Genomic DNA, 27,004 nt, shown 5'->3' on the forward strand with positions numbered 1-27,004 from the left:
CTCCCAAGCACCTGCCCACTGAAGCGTCTTGCTTATGAAGCATCTTTCTTTCTAGTCAAGTGAATGTCTTTCCTACCTACCTTCCTTTGCTCTAGGTAGCACCTGAGCTGTTTAAGGCTAACAGAATCACCTGTTAGGTGATAGGTATTAATAAGTATAGAAAAAAGCCCACCTCAGGCTATTTCTTATTTCCTCTTTTTGAGAGACTTGTGCACTCATTGTTCATGCTCTCTCTCACCCAGTGTCACTAATCATTAATAGATTTTTAAATATTTTAAGTATTTTAAAATCATAGTAGATTTTTAAAATTTTAAAAGGTCAACTAGATGAGAAATTCTTATGTATTTTTAGTGCTCCCCCATTTGTTAACTAGAGTTTTGGTTATGTTTTACAATTAGAAGTAAATTTATTTTTAAACAGAAGAATTTGTTCTGTTGAGGTCACTCAGTTTTCTTCATATACTAGTATCTTCACAGTGTGGAACATGCTGAATGAGTAGAACTTTTTTAAAAATTAATTATTATTACTATGACTATCTACCTTCAAAGTAATTTTTTTTATACTTGAAAGAGTCTCTTCAATTTTACTTTGAACAACTCAGATAGTTTTCCATTTCTTCCAATGTAATTTGTCTGCTTGAGTTTAATATATTGCTTCTCGTTGGCATTTTGCATACTAGACCTTCATTTCACGTCATGTTGTTTGAACATTTGCAAGCAGAGCTGACTGTTATTGGCCAGTTTCTTTGTGTGTCATGATTTCTTCTATCCACCTGCTCACAACAGGTTGTCTGCAGGCCTGAAGAGTAGTTAAATACTTTCAAAAATATCTTGAGACCCTTCTAAGGTCTAACATTTTCTGCATTTGTATGCCATGAAGCTATTCATGGTATACCTGTGAAGGCTGTTTTTCTTTTTTTTTATTCTTTTAAAAATATTTTCAAGAAGAGATAAATTTATTATAAATAACAGTACAAAGCTGATTACAGTGCTATTGCATTCTACACTGAATAGTCATTGGTAGTCAACTAAGTGGAACTAATTTTCTATGTTAAAGGAGACAAATTTGGAATAGTGTCACAGGAACCTCGTGCTATTTGCTACAGAATACCAGATTAAATGGATTACTTGTGAAGTGATTGCAGTGTTAAATAGATTATAGAACATGATAATTTAAACTGCTCAGTGAACCTATGTTATACAGAATATTATATAAGAACATGAATATGATAGCAGAGATGTTAATTGTGCTTGCAGATTACATATCTGTGATGTGTCTGCAAAGCTTGTACACACATAATTTAAATGGATTTTTTAATTTAACCATAATTTTCTGTTTTGAAGAAAATGAATTGATTTTTATACCACTTGAGAAAGAGAATTTAAAAATAATTTTTTACAGTTTTTATACTTATATTTCCCACAATCTCTGAGAACTAGTTTTAATCCTAATAAATATGTATAGTATTGCTAAAATAAATATTTTAACAATATTTTAATTAGAATATTAAATTAAGTAGCTTATGTTTTTGCCAGTATAAGAAAAAGTGGATTTGAAAGTAATCATCTTATGTTTTTAGTTGCAAAATAAATGTTTTCCGTGTTCTTTAGATAACCCTTAGAAGTAATTAGCTGTCATTTTTGTACTGTATGCATGGGATTACTCTGGAGTCATCAAATGTAAAATTTAGGATGTATAGGACACATAAACATATAACTTAGAAAAAGTAGAGGTTGGTTTTTTTCCCTAAAGAAGTAGGAAATGAAAGAGTAATTATTAACCATCTCTTCATGTTCCTGAACATATCAATTACAGTTACACATAATAGAAACAAGCCTACCAGTAGAACTGAAATAACTTCTTTCACTATGCTTCAAAAATTTAATCACAATTTAACAGCTGGGATGTATTTACAACTATAATTTAAAATATTAAATTCAATGCAAGTCTACCTGCTTTTGTAATGTAGCCACAGCAGGTTTTTTTTTGGCCTCTAGAGACATTTGTTTTATGATTCTGTGTTGCTTTTAAAATTCTAATATAGCAGGAAAATGTCTTTCTTAATCCCTCCCCACCCCCACATGTACTTTTTTTCTCCTCTGTTAACTAGAAAATGGTTTTTTAGCAGCTGCCAGAAGAAGAGAATTTTTAATCGTATAAACACAGATTGTAAAAAACATGGAAAATAATACAAGCAGCTGCAACTTGTACAACCAAGAAGACAAATCCCACAGTTATGACCTTTAAAACATATTATCAAGTTGGAAATCAGTGAGGGGAAAAAGAAAACTGTTACTATTTCTTCCTCTTACTGTTCAGTGAGATCACTTTTAAAAAGGTGAAATTGCCTCTGATTTTATTATCCTGGAAAGATATTTTTAGAACGTTTGATTTTTTGTGTATGTGAAAGTTTTGCTTTTCTTTCTTTTTGAGTGAGCAACTTTGCTAATTTTCTATGAATTTGATTCTAACAAATGTTAGAATCATTCTGTTAACAAAGTTCTGCTTCTTAAATATTCTTCATTTGAAGGAAAAAAAGACAGTATATTTTGTAGATGTTGGAGCAGAGTATAAACATAATAAAAGGAAATTTTTGTTTAGCTATGAAGTGCTACTTAAAATAGAAGAAGGGGTAACTTGTTTAGAGAAAATATTGTAGTAAGGTGAAATATATTTCATGAAAATAAAAGTCTTAATTTTTATTTTATTTTACTTTTGGTATTGGTTTATCAAGGTATCAGTTCATATTTGTTTTGGCATGCCTCAGACTCACTGCAGGCATTGAGTACTTTGTTCTTTGTGGATTCTAAAATCTAATTGTCTCAATGCTTGACTATGGGAAAATTGTATGTTCCTGTTTCCTGTGTAGCAATAAATTCCAGTTTTGAATGAAATTTTATTTTCCTATTTTTTCATTATATCAATCTTTATTGCTGAGATACCTTAGGTTTTAGGCTCTTTGTTGCGTGCTTTCTCTCTCCTCCCCCCTCCCTCCCTCCCTTTCTCCCTGTCTCCCTATGCAAGTACTATATAGATTCCAGTAGTGTGGTAGTAGCGTGATAGTCATTATGTATGTAATTGTAGCCTGTTTTAAACTGAATGTAAAGTTAAGGGCAACTTATTGGTATTTAGATCTATGGTTTATGTATTCATTGATAAAATTTAATTGTGTTTTTAATGTTAAAATATAAGTTTTAAAACCTGTTACCACTTTGTGTATTGTAAAATTATTTTTATCTGCTTGAATATGAGTCTAACCCTTGTAGGATAAGGAAAAGGAACTATATATATTTTTAGTGTTTCAAATATAATAGAGGGTAATGTCAAATATGATCTTAGCAGTGTTCTAGACTAGCAATTTTCAGCTCCTTTCATCTCATGGCACACGTAAACTAATTGCTGAAATTCTGTAGCACACTAAAAAATATCTTTTTGCTAATCTGACCAAAAAAAATATATAGGTATAATTTTGATTAATTTACACCAAACAGCTATTGTTGTGTTGGCTGTTGTCATTTTTTTTTATTTGACAATTTAAGGGAAAAGAGGCCAGTGCCCCTGGCTAAATAGTCAGGTGTTGCATGTTTTAAAAATTCTTGTGGCTCACCAGTTAAAAATTGCTGTTTTAGACTGTGGTGATAGAGCAGTGACCAAGACTTATATTGCATCAGGAGATTGTAGATACCAAACATTTAAACACATAAAAAAGGTAATATGAGTAATAAGAAGATTATTACTCATCTTCTGTAGTCATTGATGATGACTACAAAACAGGATAATTCACAGAAAGTGACTAGAAGTGATAGCTTTAGCTAGGGTGGTTAGGAAGTCCTGCCTGAGTAGCTAATACTGAATTGAGACATGTGAGGAGAAGGAGGCAGCTATGCAAATACCTGGGGCAGGGGGGGAGTCCCAAGTGGAAGGAATGGCAGATGCAAAGGCCCTGAGACAGGAAAAGGCTTGGTTTGTGTGGAGTTCAAAAGAAAGGCCAATGTCTTTGGTATAATTGGGAAAATAGTCAGGGACCAGATCATAGGGTGTTTGTAGGCCAAAGAGTTTTTATTTTTTTTCCCATTCCTATTGTGAAGCTTTTGAAGAGTTTTGAAAGGAAGAATTATATGATGTGATTTAAAATTACTGCTGTGAAGAGAATGGAGCACAGGGCACCAGTGGTGGAGACAGGGAAACTATTTATATGACCATTGCACTCATTCAGGGAGAGATACTGATGATGTTTTAGACCAGAAGTACCGCTCACTGTCTGTTTTCGTACGGCTCGAAAGTTGAGTGGTTATTGCCTTTTTCAGTGGTTGAAAAGAATGAAAAGAAAAATAATGTTTCGTGACACATGAAAAGCATATGCAATGCAAATTTTACTGTCTATAAATACAGTTTTACCAGAACATAGCCACATTCATTCATTTCCATCTGTCTGTGCCTGATTTAGAATTGTTTTGGAAGCAGAAATTTAATGCCCTGGTTTTTCCCATCACACAGCAGTGTAGAGGCTTAGCAGTTGTAAAGTCTATTATGATATATTTGTGCTCAGGGCCAAGATTGAAATTTTTCTGAAACAGAAGAACAACTCTCAACCACCATTATCGAACACTGAGTGACTCTGAAAATTAGCTGAGGTTACAGACTTTATAGTGTCTTAATGAATTCATCCTAAAATTATAAGATACAACAGTGCTTACACGCAAAATGTATACTGTGGTAAAGTCATTTTGACAACATGTAACATTTGAATCACAACAAATGTCAAGTTCCTTTTTACACTGCCAGGTCCATCAAAAGATTAAAACAAGAAGCCAGCTACACTTCCAGCAGCCTTTTTCAAACCTCACTGCAAGAGCAAAGGAAACTTTTATATTTTAAAATCCACTTAATTATACAGTTGAGGATCTTCCCCTAACCTTGAAATAGAAGTGATTAAACTACAGTACAATATGCTAAACCCAAATATCAAGAGAAACATCCAACAGAATTCTGTAAATGCCTTCCAAGTGATGAATGTGCTCAAGTAAAATCACGCCTGTGGATTGATGTCAGTATTTGGCAGTAACAGTCTGCCAAAAGACATTTTCAAAGATGAAATACATAAAATCCCATTATAGAGTAACAGTATTACAGTATTACAAAAAATTGTGCTTAGTTATATTTTGCATGTTGCAAAAAACTGTGAAAACTTGTTTTCTCATTTAAATAGCTACATGATATCCTTAATTTTGTTTTCTCATTATTTAAATAGCTACATGATATCCTTAAATAGTTACATGGCTAGGGGCTTACAAAAATCTAAAATGTTTGGTGTATGGCTCTTTACAGAAAGAGTTTGCCTATCCTTGACTTCAACTAAAGTGATAGCAATGGAGATGGTAGGAAGTGAACTAATTTGATGCATATTTAGGAGGGATGGCAGAAAAAATTGGCAGATGAATTAGATAGTAGAGGGATGAGCAAAAAGGAAAAAGGAATCATGGACATGGAGAACAATGTGGTGATTGTAGGAGGGTGGAGTATAAGGGGACTCAATGGTAATGGGAAAAAATGCAATTAAAATTAAAAAAAAAATTAAGGGTGAGCAACAGAATGAGTAATGGGTAATATTTACTGAGATGGGAAACCTAGGGGAGGTATAGCTTTGGTGAGACAAACTAAGAATTCTGTTTGCACTTGGTAGATTTAATATGTGTGTTAGATATCCAAGTGTTGATGTCCAGTTAACAGCTGAATCTGAATCTTTTACTCAGAAGACAATTGGAGTTGGAACATAAATGTGGTAGCCATAAGCATGTAAATATTTTTCTTTAAAAGCGTGGATCCACCATATACAAAAGAATAAAGGTGGATACTTACCTTACATTGTATACAAATTAACTCAAATGGATTGAAGGCCTAAATATAAGACCTAAAACTGTAAAAGTCTTAGAAGAAATTGTAAGGTAAGCAAAAGGCTTCTTGACATTGGACTTAAGAATGATTTCTTGGATATTACGCCAAAGTCATAGTCAGCGTAAGCAAATAGAGTCAGGTGGGATGACAACAAACTTAAAAACTTTTGTGTCTCAAATAATATAATCAACAGAGTGAAAAGACATCCTACAGATTGGGAGAAAATATTTGCGAATCATATAGCTGATAAGAGGTTAATATCCAGAATATATAAGAAATTTCTACAACTTAACAAAAAAAAACTAAATTAAAAAAATGACCAAAGTAATAGGCATTTCTCTAATGATCATGTACAAATGGACAACAGGCATATAAAAAGATGCTTAACATGCTAATCATCTGAGCAGTGCAAATCAAAACCATAATGAGATACCACCACATATCCATTAGGGGGGCTACTAGGAAATAAACAGAGAATAACAAGTACTGGTAAGAACATAGAGAAATTGGAACCTTTGTGCACTGTTGGTAGAATTGTAAAATGGTGCAGCTGGTATGGAAAACAGTATGAGGGTTCCTCAAAGAAATAGTACAGCCATATGACTCAGTAATCCCTTTTCTAGTTATATATTTAAAAGAACAGAAAGCAGGGTCTCTAAGAGATATTTGCACACCCATGTTCATTGCAGCATTACTTATAATAGTCAAGAGGTGGAAGCAACAACAATGTCCATCCATGGATGAGTGGATAAACAAACTGTGTTATATATATAAAATGGAATGCCATCCAATCTTAAAAAGGAGAGAAATTCTGTCAAATGCTACAACTGTAGATAAATCTTGACGTTATGCTAAGTGAAATAAGTCAGACACAAAAAGACAAATACTGTATAAATCCACCTATGTAAGATACCTAAAGTAATCAAATTCATAGAAATGAAAAGTATAATAGTTATCAGGGCAGCCTGGGGGGAGTGGGAAAAGAAGAGATGTTGTTTAATGGGTATAGCATTTTAGATTTGCAAGATGGAAAACTTTTTGGAGATTTGTTTCACAGAAATGTAAATACTTATCACTATTGAACTTTATACTTAAAAATAATTAAAATAATAAATTTTATTTTTTACTACCAAAAAATTGTGTTATTTGAAAAGTCTTAAGAATCAAAGGAATTTTATGAAAAAATTACAAAGAGGATTTATACAATCTGATTTCAAAGCTTTGAAATAGCAGTATCCAGACAGTGTGGTATTTGGCCCTGACTGGTATGGCTCAGTTGGTTGAGCATTGTTCTGCAAACCAAATGGTCACTGGTTTGAGTCCAGGTCAGGGCACATGCCTGGCTTGCAGCATTGTCCTGTAGAGTTTTCCATTTTCAGGATTTAACTGGTCCCGGTTGGGGGTGGGCGAGAAGCAACTGATCCAGATTCTCTTGCACATCGGTGTTTCTCTCCCTTCCTTCCCCTCTCTTTAAAAATAAATAAACAAACAAACAAACAAATAAATAAATAAAAATTTTTGAAAAAGAGTGTGGCTTTGGGAGACAGACATGTAGATCAGTAGAACAGAACAGAGTCTACAAATAGATCCAGATATAGAGGGTCAGTTGATATTTTGGCAAATGTGCTAAAGAATTCAGTGGGAAATTCTCTTCAACAAATGGTGCTGGAACAACTGAGTATCCATATGGGGAAGATGAACTCATTTATCAGATAGCACATCAGTGGTTGCTTGGAGGCAGAGACTAAGGTTGGACTGCAAAAGGGCAGTAAAAACCTTTTGGATGTGATCGATCTGTTTTTGTATCTTGTGGTAGTATTTTTTTTTTTCCTACAAGTGTCAGAAGTCATTGAATTCTGCACTTTAAATGGAATGTTGTGTGGGGGATTATACATCCATTAAGCTCCATTGAAGTTGATTTTTTTTATTAAGTGAGTATCTGGGGTTTGAGGGGGAGGCATGGATCTGGATGAGATTACAGAGGAAGAATGTAGATGAAAAAGAGAAGAGAGTTGAGGACTGGATCCTGGGGCACTTCAGTAGTTAGAAATTGAATGAAGACTTGAAACCAGCACTGGAGGCTAAGAAAGTTGCTGAGGAGGTTGGAGAAAAACCAGGAGCATGAGATATGCTTGAAGCCAGTGAAAGAAGTGTTGGGGAAGGGAATCATCAACCGTATCTAGTGTTGATGAATAAGATGAGGAAAAGACTGACTGATGGTTAGGAGAAGGTGGAAATTTTAAGTTACCTTGACAGAAATGTTACAGATGATTAGGAGGGACAAAAGCCGGCTGGGAATGTGCTCAAAGGAGAATGGAAAGTGACAGAGTGGATACCATGTAGGTAGACAGTGTTTCAAAGTATCTTGCTTTAAAGGAGAAAAAGAAATGGGTTAGCACATGAGGGAAATGTCTGTGAAAATTTTTTTATTCTTTGTATTTTATTTGTTGAAGAAATTAGATCAATTGTCCTGTAGAGTTTTCCATTGTCAGGATTTAGCTGGTACATCCCAAAGGCATACTTTAACCTGTTATTCCTGTTCTGTCTTCTGTAAATGGATATTTGGGTTTCAAGGTATAATCAGATTCAGATGCCATTATCTTTGATAAGACAGAGTCCTAGGTGACGTGATAGACATCTGGAAGAGGCACCACTCTGTTGATGATCAAGCCTTAGGTCATTAAATTTATTAAAGTTTACAAAATGATGTTTTAATTTTGCCAAATTTTTTCATATATATTACTTGGAATAATTTTTAAAGAGAAACTCTATCTAACTATGTCTTAGGTTACCCAGGTGTACAGTTTCATAGGAAAGACAACAAGGTCAATGCTTGATCTGTTCCCTTTACTTACCAGTTCTTAAAATAGAGTTGGTCCCCTGTTATTCCCCAAAAGTGACTACATTAGGATGTTATTTTGTTTTTGTTTTGGGTGTCCACTTTGAACTCATGGGTTTAAACATACTTGATATGCTTCAATCCATAGCAATTACCATTCTTATTGCTGATCCAATTGTCCCATGGTGGGCCAGAGGTAGTTTCAAGGTGGCTTCTGAGTCCTTTTGGCATGACCCTACTCTTTGGTAGCTTCCTTAACTTTCTGATATTGCACGTTGTAGTGGCCTCATTTCTGCCCCAGACCTGAAAGCAGTCATTTTTTGAGTGAGAAATGGTATTGTAGACAATTGGGGTGCTAGGGAAGTCTGTTGCAGTACGCCTTTACAGTGCTTCTGGGGAAGATTCAGAAATTGCCACCACTACCATCTTCCCAGAATCCAATGGCTATAATCATAGCATTTCTAATTCTGAAGAACTGTTATGATTGAGACTGTTGCTGTACCACAGAGGGGATTAATTGCACTGATTCTATACTGGCAAATATGAGCTGGATCCTGTGGCTCTTGTTTTCTGCCACAGGCTGGGATGTGCCTTGGTCTTGAGGTAATAGACATTCAGAGGGATGCTCTGAATGTTTTCCTCACTACTTTTAGAACCTCAGCAGTGTAGAAGTCAGCAAACTATTAGACTGCTTATCCATAATCTAAATCATTTTACACCACCCCTTTTCTCAGTTTCTTGACAGCTCCACCTCTAATACTCCCCAGTGAAAACTTCTGCTAGACAATTGAAGATTAAGAGATACATAGGTCCCTCTTATTTTTCATAGTATGAACAAACATCAAACTCTTGGGGAAGATTGGTCTTATGTTGCATTTTCTGCAGTTACTGTTGGGATTAAGGAGGAAGTGTTAAGAAATGGTCTTTGTCCTTACTCACTAATTGATGATCCAGAATAAGACATTGTAGAGATACTCCATCCTACACAACTCAAAATGCTTGGGTTGAGAGTCTTACTCTCCCATTGTGATGTAGGAAAATTACTTTTTACATTCCTGTACCTTTAGTTTCCTCATAAGTAAAACAAAATGTAGATTTTTTTCAGATTTGTTTGTCTTCAAATTCTGTGTTTCTATGAATGAATCAGACTTACTTGTTTGTGTTCGCTTTGCTCTTGTGTCCTCTGACCGAAGTGATTACAGTATCATCTTCCTTGGCCTCCCAGCCCAGACACTCCCCTGTTCATGCATATCTTCAACCTTACCTCAGACCATTGATCTTCTGAAACATCAGCATGCTACTGTCTAGTTCTTAAGTATAAGAGCTTTGTAAGGTATGAACTCTCTCTGTGCAAGATGTGACCTGGCTCTGTAATTCCTTCTCAGTTTTATTTTTTGCCAGTTTTCTTCATCAGCTAAATCTGTCTCTGTCCATCCTGAACTACTCACTATTCCTTAAACTTGCCATGCTATTTTTTAATATGAAATTTTTATAAATTGTTCCATCAGACCTGAATTTTCTCTTCTTCCATTTTGGAGAATTCCTGCTCACTTTTTAATAACCAGCTCTACTGTCTGTCTGTATTGTAATGTCTTCCTTAACCTTTCTGGCATTTAGCTGGCCTGGCCTCTTATCCAGTAACACTTTTGTACATTTCTGGTTTATCATATTGGATTATAATTTATTTTAGAATCCTATACTTTTCTTTAACCTCCTGGAGGATAGACCGTAATTCAGCTAGTAGTGCTCAATACATGGATGGATGGATTGATGGATGGATGGATGGGTAGATGACTAAAGTAGAAGTGCCAGTATTAGAACCTAGGATTCAAGACTCAATTCTTAATCCTTAGGATACTGAGTATAAGGGTCTATTTTATTCCGTTCTGCATTATTTCCATTTTCCCATTATTAAGTTATACATATCAATATAGAAGAATAGAAGAAATAACAGATAAGGAAAAAAGAAAGGTCAACTAGTAGCTTCTACCCAGAAATAACAGTTAACTGTTTTATGTGCATTATTTGTGCTAGAATTTTATGCAAACACATAAAATTTTTAAACAGCATTTAGTCTAAACATATTGTTTTGTTCTTTCTTTTTGCAAGTAGAAATATAAACATTTTTCCTGTTTCTAAGCTTTTTAAATGGCTTTATATGTATACCATAAATTATTTAGCCAGTTTCTTTTGTTCATCATTTAGATTGCTTGAAAGTTTTAGATTCTATAAATTACACTATGATAACATTTTTTGGCTATATTTTTCTGCCTACTTATGACTTTTTTCTTAGGATAAATTCTTACAAGTGAAATTAATGGATAAAAATACTGATTTTGAACTTTTTACACTATAACACAACACCTTGAGTATGCTAGTTAGATTATTATTGTGTCAAGTCACTTGGCAATATTTTCAAGTAGGGGCAAACATTTAAGTATCATTGTGCATTAAGATGCTTTCCTTCTTATTGATCTAACCTCCCTCAGTCAAGGAACCGGGGACTCAGCCTGAATTCTAGAGGTTCACCCTAGGTTCTATGGCTTAAGTGATCCTAAAGATTAAACGTAGTAAACCTCCACTTCTTTAAAAGAAATAAAAACAGGCTTGCTATTGAGTGAAGGCCACTAATACTTTCTACAGGGCTACATCAGGGAACTTAACAAAAACTTCATAGCTACTTAATTAGAACTGCTTTATTTGTTTGCAAAGTCCTTGAAGCGACTGGACCCTCTCTGATAAGCACTAAAAAGGAAGAGTTTTGAAGAACAAGTTAGGAATAAGTAAAGCAATTTTATAGCTGAGAATTATTTGAAAGAAGTATAATTTACTTGCAGTGTACTAGTCATTCATTTCTAGAAACATAAATTCAAATTAAAATATGCATAAATAATACTGTATTCGCTTTAAATTTATTTTATTAATAAAAAATATATAACATTGAGGTTATTTCTTTCTTTCACTGTTCTCTCCTCTGGACATGGAAGAATTGCATTGTTCTCACTGTTATTTTAAACAAATACTAACTCATTTTTTGTAACAATTTTGTTGAGATATAATTCACATACCATACAGTTCACCCAAAGTGTACAAATTGGTGTCTTTATCTCTTCACAGAGCTGTGCAATCATCAGCACAATAAATTTTGGTACACTTTCACACCCCAGAAAGAAACCTCATCCTATTTAGCAGTCATTCCCCATTTCCTCCTAACCCTCTTTCTTCCAGGCAACCTTCAAACAATCAATTTTTCATTGTCTTCCTTCCTCCCTCCCCTCCTCCCTCCCTTCCCCTCCCCTCCCCTCCCCTCCCTCTCCTCCTCCCTTCCTATCCTCCTCCCTCCTCCTCCCTCCCTCCCTCTCTCCCTTCCTTCCTTCCTTCTTTCCTTCTTTCTTTTTTAATAAAATGGAATTCAATCTATATACCTGGTATTTTTTAAAGTTTTATAGAAGCATTACCACTTCCAGAATTTTCATGGCACATTAACACAGCAGTCGATAAGTAAATAGTTATTTGACTGAAAACACAATTCTTTTATAAACCACTTAACAATATGCATTTACTTTTTTATTGCAAAGGTTTTTTGTTGCTGTTGACATTATTACAAATGTTTCCCATTACATTTACTTTGTATACAGACTATTATCCAAGAAAAACAAAATGCTAAATTAAGAGTTCAGGCATATTAGACAAGTGTTGACTTCTGGATTTCAGAAAGATGAGGAAACTTCTCTTCCTTGCTTCAGTGTGGGCTTGTTTCTTGAGTTTCAATCTGACAAAATGTTCCAGATGAGACATTGCAAAGAATAATTTCCTATTGAAACTTTCTTAGGAACCAAAGTATAGGCTACTTGAACTTTTGTCAGATTATTTTTCCAAAGATGTCTCATAGAAGCACCAGGTCTGGCTTTTTCTTGAGCAGTTCAAAGAAGCCTTAGGATATATTCTCTTTTTTGGATAAACTTTTCTAATGCATCCATGAATTTCCTACTTTTTCTCATCGTTCTGGACTTAACAGTGACCATCTGCCAGTTGGTCTCCTGCTCTAGCATTAGAAGCATTTTTTTCTTTTAGCAGCACATACCACAGTTTATGTATATATTCATTACTTTTGTTCTTAGATGCCAACACATTCATGAAGCTCCAGTTTTCATTTTCTGCCCCCTCTAATTCCTTGTGTCATCAAAAATTTCTTCCAATACTTTCCTTGACAAAGTGGTATAAAATAATCCACACTGGTGAAAAGATGTAACATTTGCTGTATTCTTAGGCAACAAACTAAGGGTAAACCTGCCACCTGAGCTAGCTAGGGCCAGAGTTACTGACAACCTGGAAGTCTCTGGGGTGGCCGAGAGTCTTCTGCAAAGAATGGCCAAAATGCACTAATCTACTTCCTGTCTCTATGGAGTTATCAATTCTGGACATTTTATGTTAAGTGGAATCATGTATGTGGTTCTTTGTGACTGGCTTCTGTTGTAGCATGTATCAGTGCTTCACTCTTTTTATGGCCAAATAATATCCCACTGATATTTTGTTTATCCATTTATCAGTTGATGAACATGAGTTATTTGACTATCAGGAATAATGTTATGAACATTCATGCTCACATTTTTGTGTGGATGTGAATTCATTTATTATGATTGTAATTTACATTTATTTATTTGTGAAATTGAATAATTTTCATGTTTATTGACCACTTTGCGAATTCATTTTATACCTCTCTTTCCCCCCAGTGTCTTTCACGAGAAGCAGGTGGAAGCATGAGCATTCAGTTTCTTGGTACAGTGGTAAGTATCAAAGAATTATTATCTTGTATATTCTCCTAATTTTCAGAGAAAAAAAAGGTTCAACTAGTTTTAGCCCATGTGTTTGAACTTGGCTTCATCATGATTGTATTTGGCTATTAAATGAGATATCTTTGTATTAAAAATGGGTTATTTAAAGTGTTAGAGAAGTTTCCATAATAGAACACTTTTAGCAATTTCTGATTATAGAGAAATAGTTTTTAAAAATATTTGCAGTTTTTTTAGTATTTCAAGTGCTTTTTGCTACTGGATATTTTCTCCCTATTTTGTAATAAAATAAGAACATATGTATCACATAAAGATGCTTTTGAAAATGGTGACTTTACTAGGGATTTTTGCTCAGTTTCCTTTCTATCTTTCTCTATTAAGTCCTTTCAAGTACACATTTCTAATGAAATTAAATTATAATTTTGTATCTTGATTTTTTCACTTATGATTCTATTAATTGTTTTCTGTATTGCTATAAAATATCAGCATTGTTTTAATGAAGTTGTATTTAACAATGTGATGAGTAGATGTGACATATTTTACTGTCCATGAATCCCAACTCTTAGGCATTTCAGTTACCTCTCATTTTTGCCAGTATGATTGGTGTTATAATGAGCAACTTCATGTATTTTGCTTTTTTGACATTTTGAATCATTTCAAATACATATAAGATATTTTCAAAAATTTATAAGACATATTTTCTTCTAAATTGACTTAAAACCATAAATAATTTTATGGGTTAATGTACATCTTACCAATTATTTTATATCTCTTCTGGAATCCACTCATTATATCACTTTGCATTCTCAATAGTATTAATTATAATTTTCAAAATATTTAACTATCTGGTAAAAAGAAATTTTCTTTATAGTTCCTATTTTCATTTATAACTATATATTAATAATAGTTGTAATTTTCAAAATAATTTTACCATTAAAAATGTACCTTATTTTAATTAGCATGTCTATTTATTGCTATTATATATGAATATTTCTCCATTATTCATTTACTAGGTATCATTTATAATCTTTAAAATGTCTATTCATGTGCTGTGGGTACCTTGTTCAGGCTATAAATTTACATTGGGTTTTGGGCTCTGTGAACTTATTGATGATAATCAGAGGAGAGGCCTATGGCTTGGATCAAAAAAGTAGTGATTTTTGCAGCTTTTGAGGAAGGAAGGATATTAATAATAATGTGAATTTATAGTTTATATATGTTTAGAGGTATAGTTAAGTTTACATGTAGTAGTATATATTTATACTCTTTCTCTATATGTATCCCAACTTTTAAGTGTTGACCTAAAGACATGCACTTATTCTTGTTTTTCTGATTAAGAAAATAATATACATTTTTTAAATTGAAAATCTAGATACTATTTAAATGCATGTATTAAGAATTGTATTAGTAATATTAGTAAGGGTTGTCCAGAGAAACAGAACCAATACGATGCATGTGGGGTGGGGCAGGGAGGTGGGGAGGAAGGAGGTGGAGGAATTGATTTTGAGGATTTGATTTACATGACTGTGGAGCCAAATCCAAAATCTTCCAGGGCAGGGCAGGGGAGAGTTGCAGTTTAAGTCCAAACATAGTGTGCTCTTACAGGATTCCTCTTTGCTTGGGAGGTCAGTACTTTTTCTTCAAATGGTAGAATGAGGCCTACTTATATTATGAAGGGTAATCTCAGTTTACTGATTTAAATGTTAATCTCATCTAAAAATACCTTCATAGAAACATTTAGAATAATGTTTGGCCAAACATCTAGATACTGTGGCCTACCCAAGTTTACATATAAAATTGGCCTTCACAGAAGTATACATCCTGCTCCCTAGCAATACTGGTATTTAAGTTATTAACAATAGATATATTCTTCCAGAAATTGAATTATACAATTTTTTATGCAACAATAAACATGTACATTTTCTCAGGTCATGACATAAAAAACCTATGTCATTTTTTAAAGGATTGGTTTCTTTTTCAAACATTTTTTTCTTTTATTGTTTCTAGAGAGAGAGGTTGAGGGGGGTGGGGAGAAAGAAAGGGAGGGAAACATGGAATGGCTTGCCTCTTGCATGCACCTCAACTGGGGACTGAATCCGCAACCCAGGCATGTGCTCTGACTGGTAATTGAACTGGCAATCTTTTGGTTTGCAGAATATTACCCAATCAACAGAGCCACACTGGCCAGGGCTCTGTAATTCTTTTTAATGGTTACCTAGAATTATATTATGTGGCAGTTTTCCTGTACCTAAGTGCTCATGCTAGAAAGTGCACTTAAGCTGTCTCTGCTACTTGGTTTCTCTCCTTGGATTCTAATAGATTACTCAGTGTTTGTGTATTGAAAACTGAGTTCTTGGTAGCTACAACCTGCAAAAAACCAAAATAAACAATTTCTCCTGCAATATTTTCCTCAGAAAATGGCAACCTGAACTAAAACCTTGTAATTTTCATGATTCATGCCTTTCTTATACCACTTCCACTGCCTTCATCATCTCTTATCTGAATGTTGCAGCAGCCAGTGTCTTCCTACCTCCACCACTGTTCCCTAATCTGTTATTAATATAGTAGGTAAAACGATCCTTTTAAAATATAAATCAAGTCAGTAGGCCTTGTTTCTGTTCTTCAAACACGTCAGGCACATGCCTCAGAGTCTTTTCTTTTGCCCTTTCTCTGCAAGGACTATCTGCCCTCAAATGTCTGTATAGTAGGTTCCCTCCCTTTCTTCATGCTTTTATATATCAGCCACCTCCTCCTAGTCACACTATTCGAAGTTGTGACCACTCTTTCCCTCATTTTATTTCACCTTCCTTCCACTTTATTCTTTTTTTTTTTTAGCAGTTACAACTATTTGACATACTTTAATATCTGACGTATTTTACTTTTTAAAATTTATTTATCGTCTGTCTTCCTGACTTGAATGAAATAAGCTCCATGAGCATTGGGCTTTTTGTTTGTTTTGTTTGTCACTCTATACCTAGCACTCAGAACAGGCTTTAGTAAATAGTAAGTGTTTAGTACACATTTGTCAAGTGAATAAATGAAATTGACAAGTATGGGACCAAAATATTAGCTGTAAAAAGGAAATATGAAGAAAGCAAATTAGAAAAAAATGAAGAAAAAGAAATGTAGGGAATGTTTGGGACCTTAAAGATTAATCCTTCTTCCTCAGGTAAGGAAACTACACATCAGAAAAGATAACTTGTGGGTGTTTGTGAAAAAAAAGATAATTTGTTTTACCCAAGGTTTTACATCTAGTTTGTGGCAGAGCAAAGAAGGGTACTCACATTTCTCAGCTCTCAGCTCAGTGTTCATCTTATCAGCAAATGTCCTTTATCTTTATTCCCTTCCATCTACCTCAGGCACTGAAAACACACTAGAAGAAAAATATACATGTAAGTATATACACAACCTGACTTCAGTCACCTGAAACATACTACAAAAAAAATCACACACACATGCATACACCACCTTACAGCCAACAAAATGTCACCTGAAAAAAGGAAAGTGGAAAGGAGAATTTTATATATCCAACACTACCCTTCTCTAGTAAATGACAGATTACTTACTAACAAATCCCAAAGAAGGTCTGTATCCATTTTGTTTATGTGGTTTATATAGGGAAAGGATGTCAATTTCTGTTTTTTTAAAGATACATTTATTTATTTTTAGGGAGAGGGGAAGGGAGGGAAAAAGAGAGGGAGAGAAACATCAATGTGTGGTTGCCTCTCTCACTCCCCCAACTGGGGACCTGGCCTGCAACCCAGGCATATGCCCTTACTGGGAATTGAACTGGCAACCCCTTGGTTCACAGGCTGGCACTCAGTCCACTGAGCCACACCAGCCAGGGCAAGAAGGGATTTCAATTTCTAAAGTAATTACTCTAAAATTCTACAACACAGCGAGTTGGACAGCCAATGTAGTTTGTTACAGTGCATTTTTCTGGGTATATTATTAGTAATATTAGATCAGTATGGAAGAGGGAAAGAAAAGGTTTTGATATAGTGGGACTGTTACAACAGATAGAGAGTGATTACTAGCTAGTGTATGCTCCTTCAGTCCCAATTATCTATACAAATGTAGTTTCCAAAACTCGCGGGTCAGGAATAGCAGTAGCACATCCCCATGGTAAAGGTAAGATTGCCCAAATACACATTTGTCTTTGTGAGAATCCTTGTAGAATTTTCTTCTATGTAAGCTGAGTTTTTTTAGTATGAAAAACCAGCCCTTTTGTGTTAAATGAAGAGTTTAATTTTAATCTAAAAGAAGTACTTTTGTTGTGCCAATAAAGTTCAGAATTGTTACTGTTTCAGCTTAGAGAAAGTACAAATTTAATTTCATTCCTTTTTACTCACACTGAACTTTTAAAAATTTCAGTCTGTTATTTTCATTTCTAATGAAACAAATCTCATTACATTTTAAAAATTTGGCCTCTCCTTTCTGTTATGCTCTTTGAACTTCATTTAAAATTATCAGGTAGTGTTAACTAATTACACCTGTGAAGACACTATTTCTAAAAAAGGTTGCATTCTGAAATTCTGGGTGGACATGAATTTTTGGGTGACACTATTTAATCCAGTGCACACTTTATATAGGGCATAAAAGCATACTTGACATGTGTGAAAAATAAAAAAATTCAGGCAATTTATGTAGAAATATATTTGATAAACAGGGCATTCTTCCTGGATAAGTATGTAATAATATACCTTATTAAGTATATAATAAGTATATAATAATGTACCTTATTAAGTATATAATAATATACCTGATTTGAGTGCTTTCATTTATTTTTCAAAATAGTTTATCATCACCTATGTAATGGGTGTTAGTATGTAGTACATATTCAAAACATGCTGAAACACTGATGAAGCCTGTGCCTAAATTTTGGAGGCTCAGACAATACTGAGCATAGAGAGGTTAAATGACTATTCTGTGGTAGTAACTAGTAGAATCAGAGTACAAAACCAGGTCTCTGACTTTAAGTCAAGCTGTTAACCATCAGAGTGCCTTAAAAACGAACTGCTTTACTGTGTAATCCAGGGAACTCGGTAGTAATTGCTGAGTGCAGCTATCTTAGTCAGCTTGGAATGCTATGACAAAATACCATGGACTGCGTGGTTTAAACAGACATCAGATTTTTGGTGGGGGCCCTCTTCCTAGCTTGCAGTTGGCCATCTTGTACCTATTATCCTCACAAAAGAGAGAGAGAGTGTTTTGTCTGTCTTCTTCTTTTATAAGGTCAATAACCCCACCATGGGGGCCTCATTCTCATGACCTCATTTAAACCTAATCACATCCCAAAGGCCCCACCTCCAAATACCATCACCGAGGGATTTAGGGTTATAACATACGAATTTGTGGGACAGAAACATTTAGTTCATAATATACACTTAGTTGGTAAGCTATGTATTTCAGAATTTTTTCAGAATTGATGTCTATTTCAAATGTAAGTTGAGTTTTGTTTTGTTTCCATGTTTTTGGTGAAGCTGTGAGTTTGTGTACGTCAGATGGTATAAGATCACACACACAGAAATGGAAGAGGCCCAATGCTTTGCTTAACCAGAATTCCTTACTTGAACTATGCTTCACAATAAGAATGAATATTTTATTATTTTAAGAATGCAAAAGTTCACACTTTATTTCAAATATCTTTTATTTTAACCATTGTTTATATTTAATTTTTAAAGTACTATTATTTTTAAAACACAGTACTATTAAGGCACATGTATCTCAGGAAGACTCTTCTTTTTTTCTTGTAGAAACAATGCATATTGCCTGAAAAAGAAAATAAACTTAGACTACATTGAACAGCTTCTGTATAGCTGTGCTATTGGCATTTACCCAAGGACTCTTGAGGAACTATCAAATTATATGTCTTTGAAACTTAGCCAGAGATCTTAATGAAACCAAATCATGCTGAAGTTCTTTAAAGCTAATTTAAATCTCAAACTGTACATTTTAAATTTTTATTGATAATAAATACACTTTATTTCTTACTAGCCTAGAAAGCTTGAGTGATAGTATCAGTAGAATAAACATGTTTTACAAAGATTTAACATTAAGAATGCTATTAATATGACCCTTGATACACTAGCACAATTAGATTTCAAAGTAAGCGTTTACGAAGTAACAGCGATTAATGACTACCATCGAAAACAATTTTGAACTCCATCAGTTTAACTCAGGAGGGTAAGCTTAATATGATAATTCATCTAGTTGAATTGTATCAACCTAGCAGGAAAGTATGTAAATATGTGACCCTTACCTAGTTTCTAAATGGATGCTGTGCTGATAGATTTATCAGTTCTATTAAAGAACTTTGGGGAACTTTGGAATTTCAGCAATTGTTCCCTTGGAGGCTGAAAACCCAACCTGATCTCATACTGGGACCATTCTGGTTTGCATATTTCCATAATTTGCCTTTGCTAGTAATATGACAGCAAGACACAAATAACTGTTTCTAATAATATCAGATGGAGTTGTGGAGGACAGCATTTTAATGTAGTAAAAGACCTCCCCGTGGAGTTGTTATTGCTACTATAGAACAGCAGCTACACAGTTGCAACTGCAGTCTCTTAATTGATTCGTTTAATTAGCAAGAGCTGAGGCTTGGGCTGTCTCTTGTCATCTGATATCATAGGACTCAAATTCTGCATCATTCATATTTATAGGCATATAAACATCATCAAAAAGTTCTACTTCTGAAAACTCACTTTTGGATACTGAATTTTAATAGAATCAAGCTCCCATTTGTTCAAAATCCAAATAATTGGAAAATGAAAAGAACTAGGTTTATCATTATTTTTCTCTATCAGTACTCCTTTGAGAAGTAAATGATATCATGCATTTTTGGTTATTTCTGTTTTCCAATATAAACTTCCAAAGAACCTCAGTATTCTACACTTTAAAATCTGTAAGCATTCCCTCTGTTTCCATGTCTGACTCATCTCTAATGTTCATTTGTCTTTTTCTCCCTACTCTGTTGTAACCCTTTCTCTGTATTAGTGGGATTGCAGGAATGACATAATGGCTTATTGGAATTTCTTGCCTTTGCAGCCACACTGAGTCCTTCGGGCATAGGCTTGGGCTTTCCACGTGTGCCTACCCCTTGGTAGAGCATCTGACTGAATTGTCCTTGGGGCTTGCACACCCAGCCTGCACTGGTCCCAATTTCTGTGGATGAGGAAAATAGAGGAGGATGGGAAGTTGTCTGCCATAGGACCCCGGATCCTTCATCAAAAGACCACTTTCATTCCATATACACAGGGCTCCCTCCCCACTGGGTCAACCTCTCCTTATTCCTGACCTTTTCCCATCCAGCCATAGAAAGCAGGTGGTGGCCACAGGCTAGACAGTTTGTCAACGATGGATGAAATCTCTCTGTTCTTTAGGTACACTTTATAATGCTAAGAGAAAAGTCATTATCCTGTGTTCCCCAAATATGCAAAATTTCAGCCAAAATTTGGCAAAAGAAGATGTTATGAAATGGGCTTTAAAATGCAGTCTTAATCCTGAACATTGTTTTTATGGTAATATGTTCTATGTACCATGTAATCAACATAAGAAAAGACTTTTGGGATATAACCAATTTCTAGTCTTTTGAAATTTGCATGCTGTACATAATATGAAAATGCGGTTATTAATATCTCATGTGTAATGCATCATGAACAAAAATTTAAGAGAAATGACTGCTGGCTCCACTACACACTTGGAAGTATGCTAGATTAATGTGGTTTGGTCTCTGCCCTTAAATAACATACTGGCTGTGCGTAAACACAGACAAACCAGTATCATGAGTACAGGGGATAGTACCACGATGGGTTATGCACAGGCTGATGTGGTAGCAGAGAAAATTATAGATCAATTTAGCTTTACTCTTTTTCATTTTCTGATTCAAAAACTATTATCAGTAGGTAAAGTATAGGCTGTAGGGTATAGGTCTCTGGTTGAGATTCTACGTTTCATATCTTATTAGACATTATATTTCTTTAATGAGCATACAAGCTAACATACATTGGTAGTCACCTTATATTATATCTTACCTTACATCTTACCTGTGCATTTCATCCTACTACCTGTAAGATGATAACCTTACATTTTACAAGAGATTGATCATATGTAATGTGTTAATCGTTGAATTCTGGCAATTCAAAGGAAAATGATATCCCTGCTAGCAGTGAGCTCACTGTCAATTTAGGATATAAAAGTACTAGTGATAAGAGTGATAATAGAAGTTTGTATGAAGTAGAGGTGTTCTGGGCTTGCAGAAAGGAAATGGATGAGTTGTGGAAAACGCCCCAATGTATGAATGAATGAATGAATGAATGAATGAAAAAATATCATGCTAAGACTTTAAAGATGAATCTATCTGCAAGCAGGAAAAGGCATTGCAGATAGAGGAGTAAAGCACTGAGACAGCATTTTCAGAAACTAATCTATGATGATGGTAGAGAAAGCAAAGGGAATAAAACAAATGAAGGTAAAGAGGCATGAGGGTGCTCAGATGTTCAAGTAAGAACAGGTTGACTGGTGAGGGTGGCACGTAGATGGCCAAGATTGACATGAGAGATGAAACTAGAATGGCGGGAGCTAGATGTTGCAAGGCCAAGCTAAGGAGATTGGCCTTTATTCCCTAGAAGAGAGTCACAGTATAACCTGAGGTTTGTTTTGTTTTGTTTTGTTTTGATTTTAAAGAGACCATGTGGGAACAGACAAAGAAAAGGGTACATTTGAGAGCCCCCTCTTGTGCATTGGCAGTCTAGTTGTATGTATTATGCAGAATTAAAGGTGATTCTGAGGTTTCTACATGTGGTAACTGATGCAATGACCCAAGTTAAAAAACAGGAAGGGGAGAGGAGTTATACCAGAAAAAGGTGGAAGAGATAATGAGTTGGATTTTTGACTATTTTAAGTTTGAAGTGTCAGAGAAACATTTATTATGTAAGGTAAATTTTTAGTCTGAAGGTCAGGAGAAAGATTAATGGTGAGAATGTAAGTTGGTGCTTTGTCAGCATGTAGAGGTGAGGTTTGGAGCCCCTCAGTGGATTAGATTGCCCAAGGGGATACTGAAGAAGAAAAGGACAGGCCCACAATGGACCCCAGGGAAATGGCCACATCTAAGGGGGAGTCTCCTCTCTAATATAATCATTTTAAATGACATTATCTATTGTCCAAATTATTTATATTATATATGACTATTGGTAGCCAATTCAGTGTAACCTCAATAATTATTTCACAGCATCCTAGGGTGTCACTGATTATTTCAAAGTGTCTAAAAATCCTGCTGCCATCTGCCAAAGATCCTCAAAATCAAATTAATTTTAATGAATAACATAATGCCTTACATTTGCATGTTGCTTTAGGGTTTCAGTATGCTTATCTGAGTTCATTTGATTTCTAAGATCAATAAGCCATATAGCACCTTGGAGTGAGTTGTAAAAATTAGACACACCACACTATTTGAAATATCAATTTAAAATACTTGCAATTAGTGAGTTATATGTTCACAAACCACTACCAGAATGTTGGTGAATATGGGGTGGATGAGGGGTAGGGGAAAGAATTCTAACTAAAGCTTGATTCCCCACATTTGAATCTTGGATTTCCCACTTTTTCTAGTTTTGTGAACTGGAACAACTTACTTCTCTGGTTATAATTTCCTCTTAAGCAGAATATCTACTTTTATAGAAGTGGTGTGGGTTAAATAAGAAAATGTTTGTAAGTGCCTGAAAATATTAGACAGTTGACATATGGTAACTCAACTATTATTGTAGCACCCTGAAAATACACTCCTTTTGCTTCGTTTTGCCTTGTTTTTTTTTTTCTTCCTTTTTCTTACTTGCTTGGAGACATGCTGTCATCTGAAATTGTAATCTCCATTGAGATCACACTTACTACTCAGTCTACAGAAAAATCCAGAAGGCAAATATTTCTCTTGTATTTGGAAAGTCTAATTTTTGTTTATTTTGTGGTTATGACCCCCCCATCCCTGCAACATGCACACACTTAATGTATTATTTGTCATTGAATACTAAATATAAAGCACACACTTAAGCCTGCACCTTGTGGTAACAAGATTCTTTTTTTTTTAAATTTTTTTTATATCTCTTCTATGTTTTATTTTTATTTTTTTTAAATTTTTAAATCATGTTAATTCTATTACAGTTGTCTAAATTTGTCCCTTTTGCCTTCCTCCACCCATCCCTCCCCTACTCCCCATTCCCACAGTCACTTCTCTGTTGTCCATGTCCATGGGTCATTCATATGTGTTTTTTGTCTAGTCCCTTCCCCTTCTTTCCCCCATTATCTTCTTTCCTCATACCCTCTGGTCACTTTCAGTCTGCTCCATGTTTCCATGCCTGTGGTTTATTTTGTTCGTTAGTTTATTTTGTTGAATAGATTCCACTTATAGGTGAGATCATACGCTATTTGTCTTTCACCAACTGGCTTATTTCACTTAGCATAATATTCTCCAGCTCCATCCGTGTTATCACAACAGATAGGAGTTCCCTCTTTCTTCCCTTCCCTTCCCTTCCCTTCCCTTCCCTTCCCTTCCCTCCCCTCCCCTCCCCTTCCCTCTCCTCCCCTCCCCTCCCCTCCTCTCCCCTTCCCTCCTTCCTTCCTTCTTTCTCTCTCTCTCTCTCTCTTTCTTTAATGCAGGTTGATTTTATTTTTTTAAATGTCAAAGTCAATTATAAAATAGATAAAAAATTTAAAACCATTTTGATGGTTGCCAGACAGGAACAGGGGTTGGAGAGATGTGTGAAAAAGGTGAAGGGATTAAAAAGTACAGTTGGCAGACACAGAAAAAAACCAACCAAACAAACAAAAACCCCAACATGATACCAGCACAGAAATAATCAACTCGATCAATGAAATATAATGAGCATTCTAGAAACAAACATATATATCTAACAGTGTAATATATGATTAAATTGATATTTCAAATCAATGGGGAAAATAAGGCTTTGTCAACAAATAAGGTGCATGGACCACTAGTACTTGAAATAAAACAAATAGAGAGCCCTGTTTCACACATTACACAAGAAATATTCAGGTGAGTTAAAAATCAATACATAGAATCTAAGGAGTTTTAGGAGAAAGTACAGACTAATATTTTTCTTACCCCAGAGTAAAATATTCAAACCCAGAAGCTATAAAGTAAAATATTGACAATATGACTATATTGAACATTGAAGCCTATATAGTAACATATATATAAAAAGTGTTAAAGGACAAGTGATAGAGTGGGAAAGTATTTGCCACACATCTAAAAAAGGGTTAATAGTTTGTTTCTTTTTTAGGGAAAAAAATTCTACAAACCTTTAATCAATAAATGGATAAAGAATACCAAAAAGTCATGTAAAGCTTTCTAAAAATTAATAGAAATAGGCAAGAAATATACAAAAACAGGTTTAGTTTCAATTAAATGGTCAAGGAACAATTAAAATAACACATCATTGTCACAATCATATTAATAAGTATTAAAAATATTGGTAATATCAAGTATTGGCAACTCTGAAAGGAACTGGGTATTCATAGAAACTTTTTCTTCATCTTAAAGCAGTCCCTTTAGCATATTGTGCAGTGCTGGTTTGGTGGAGGTGTATTCCTTTAGCCTTGTTTTGTCTGGGAAACTCCTTATTTCGCCTTCCATTTTAATTGAGAGCCTTGCTGGGTAGAGCAGTCTTGGTTGCAGGCCTTTGCTTTCCATGACTTGGAATATTTCTTGCCACTCCCTTCTGGCTGTGGTAGCAAGATTCTTAAGAATATCTGCTTCCTTGAAGAAGGAAGTCCACCAAAATCAATCTTGACCAGGGAAGACTTTAAGTGTCTTTTGTTTGAAAGCAATATACTTCTGATGGAGGACATTTAATGATGGTTCCTATGAACCTTGTTTTCTATACCAGCCTGACTTTGAAATGACATTATTTCAGGTAGGCCATTTAAGGCACTGTAGTGCATGACTACATATTGCTGATCTTTTGTACCTGCAAATTATTTGATTGTTGCCAATTAACTTATGGTGAGCATGATGTGAAAATGGCAGCTTTTTTTTTCATAGAAGCAAACAAAACAAAAACAAGTGTGTCACTGGTGTGTCACAGTGGTTCTCAAACTTGAACATGTATAAGAATCACCTGGAAAGCCTGTGAAAATGCAAATTCCCAGGCCCCATTCCCAGTGAGGCTGATTCCCTACATCTGAGGTGAGGCCTTTGGATGTACATTTGTAAGAAATCAGTTTCAAAAATGCCCGGATTAAGAGTTGGCATGTACTTTGGCACTTAATGCAATTAATTAATACAATTAATTTCTAGTTTAAGAAATGGATACCAGAAATTACATTACATTACTGGTGTTTTGAGCCAGGTCTAGGAACAATGTTCTGGATGTTTCTTGTTAAAATGAGACGATAGGACAAGCATTTGCTTATTTGAACTAATTAATTGGTCAATGTAAGTGATCACAATACATAATTTTTTTTAACCAGGGAGAAACATGATAGGACCTAAAGTATAATTAAACCCATAGTATCATCAACTGTATCTTTTAAGTTTACTTATCAGCTGTACGGTGTTGAGATTTAGTCTGAATTATTTCGAGTCTTAATCACAGGACAGTAATAATTTTTATTTTTTCCTTAAAGTGGAATTTCTCAGCGTAGGCAATAATGACATTTTGAACTGGATTACTCTTTATTGTAGGAGGCTACTCTGTGTCTTATGGGATGTTCAGCAGTGTCCCTGGCCTCTACCCACAAGATGCCAAAGCATCTCTCCAGTTTTAACAACCAAAATTATCTCCATGCATTGCCAAATTGCTGCAGGGGTGGGAAGAGGCCATTACCTCCCAGCTGAAAACCACTGGACTAGTTGACTCTAATAGTTGGGGTTTCAGAGTTTTCTTTCCCATGTCATTAATAAGTATAAGCTTCTAGAGATGAAATATCTATGTCAGATTGATACTTCTCAGTGGCCTGAAGCTTACAAGGTCTTATACACATCATTACCTACTCAATGCCATGTGCAGAGAAAATAACAAACTTTAGCTAGCCTTGCATTTGAATTGCTTTAGGAACATGTTTAATGATTGGCTTTGTGGGTCTTGCTCTGTTAGATCATAAACCAAATCTGTCATGGACAGCCATTCAGGAAATTTAGGGTAATTGCATCCTGTTTATTTGGATCCTTTTTACTATTGGAATAGCTGTACTATTACTGTTTACCAAAGACTGTTACATCCTGAGTCAACAGCTACTGTGTACAATGAATACCTTATCTCAGGAGCTGCTGCTTTTCATTTGGCCCTCAATTTTGTAAAAGTCCCATCCCTGTGAGATGTACCAAACAGAGTATGTTACAAACATCATATCACAATGGCATCTGCAAAGAAGTATTTTCCTATTCTTTTCCAGTTAGTTTATTTTCTTAAATTTTCACCCAAGATATGTTTGTATTGATTTTAGAGAGAGAGGAAGG

At 34.8% G+C, this 27,004-nt stretch overlaps 1 protein-coding gene across 3 annotated transcripts in view; it reads left to right on the forward strand.

Annotated features, from left to right (window-relative positions):
* PCCA (propionyl-CoA carboxylase subunit alpha) overlaps positions 1-27,004 on the forward strand; it is a 409,489-nt gene that overhangs the window by 314,110 nt on the left and 68,375 nt on the right. For all 3 annotated transcript variants that reach the window (XM_054574346.1, XM_054574344.1, XM_054574345.1), the window contains one exon: positions 13,468-13,521. In XM_054574346.1, coding sequence (XP_054430321.1) covers positions 13,468-13,521 — 54 coding nt within the window. The remainder of the gene's footprint in view (positions 1-13,467; positions 13,522-27,004) is intronic.

The sequence above is a fragment of the Pteronotus mesoamericanus genome, unplaced genomic scaffold (genome assembly GCF_021234165.1).
Source record: "Pteronotus mesoamericanus isolate MK-2021 breed Mesoamerican mustached bat unplaced genomic scaffold, CSHL_Meso_final contig_26, whole genome shotgun sequence".
Classification (NCBI taxonomy): Eukaryota; Metazoa; Chordata; class Mammalia; order Chiroptera; family Mormoopidae; genus Pteronotus; species Pteronotus mesoamericanus.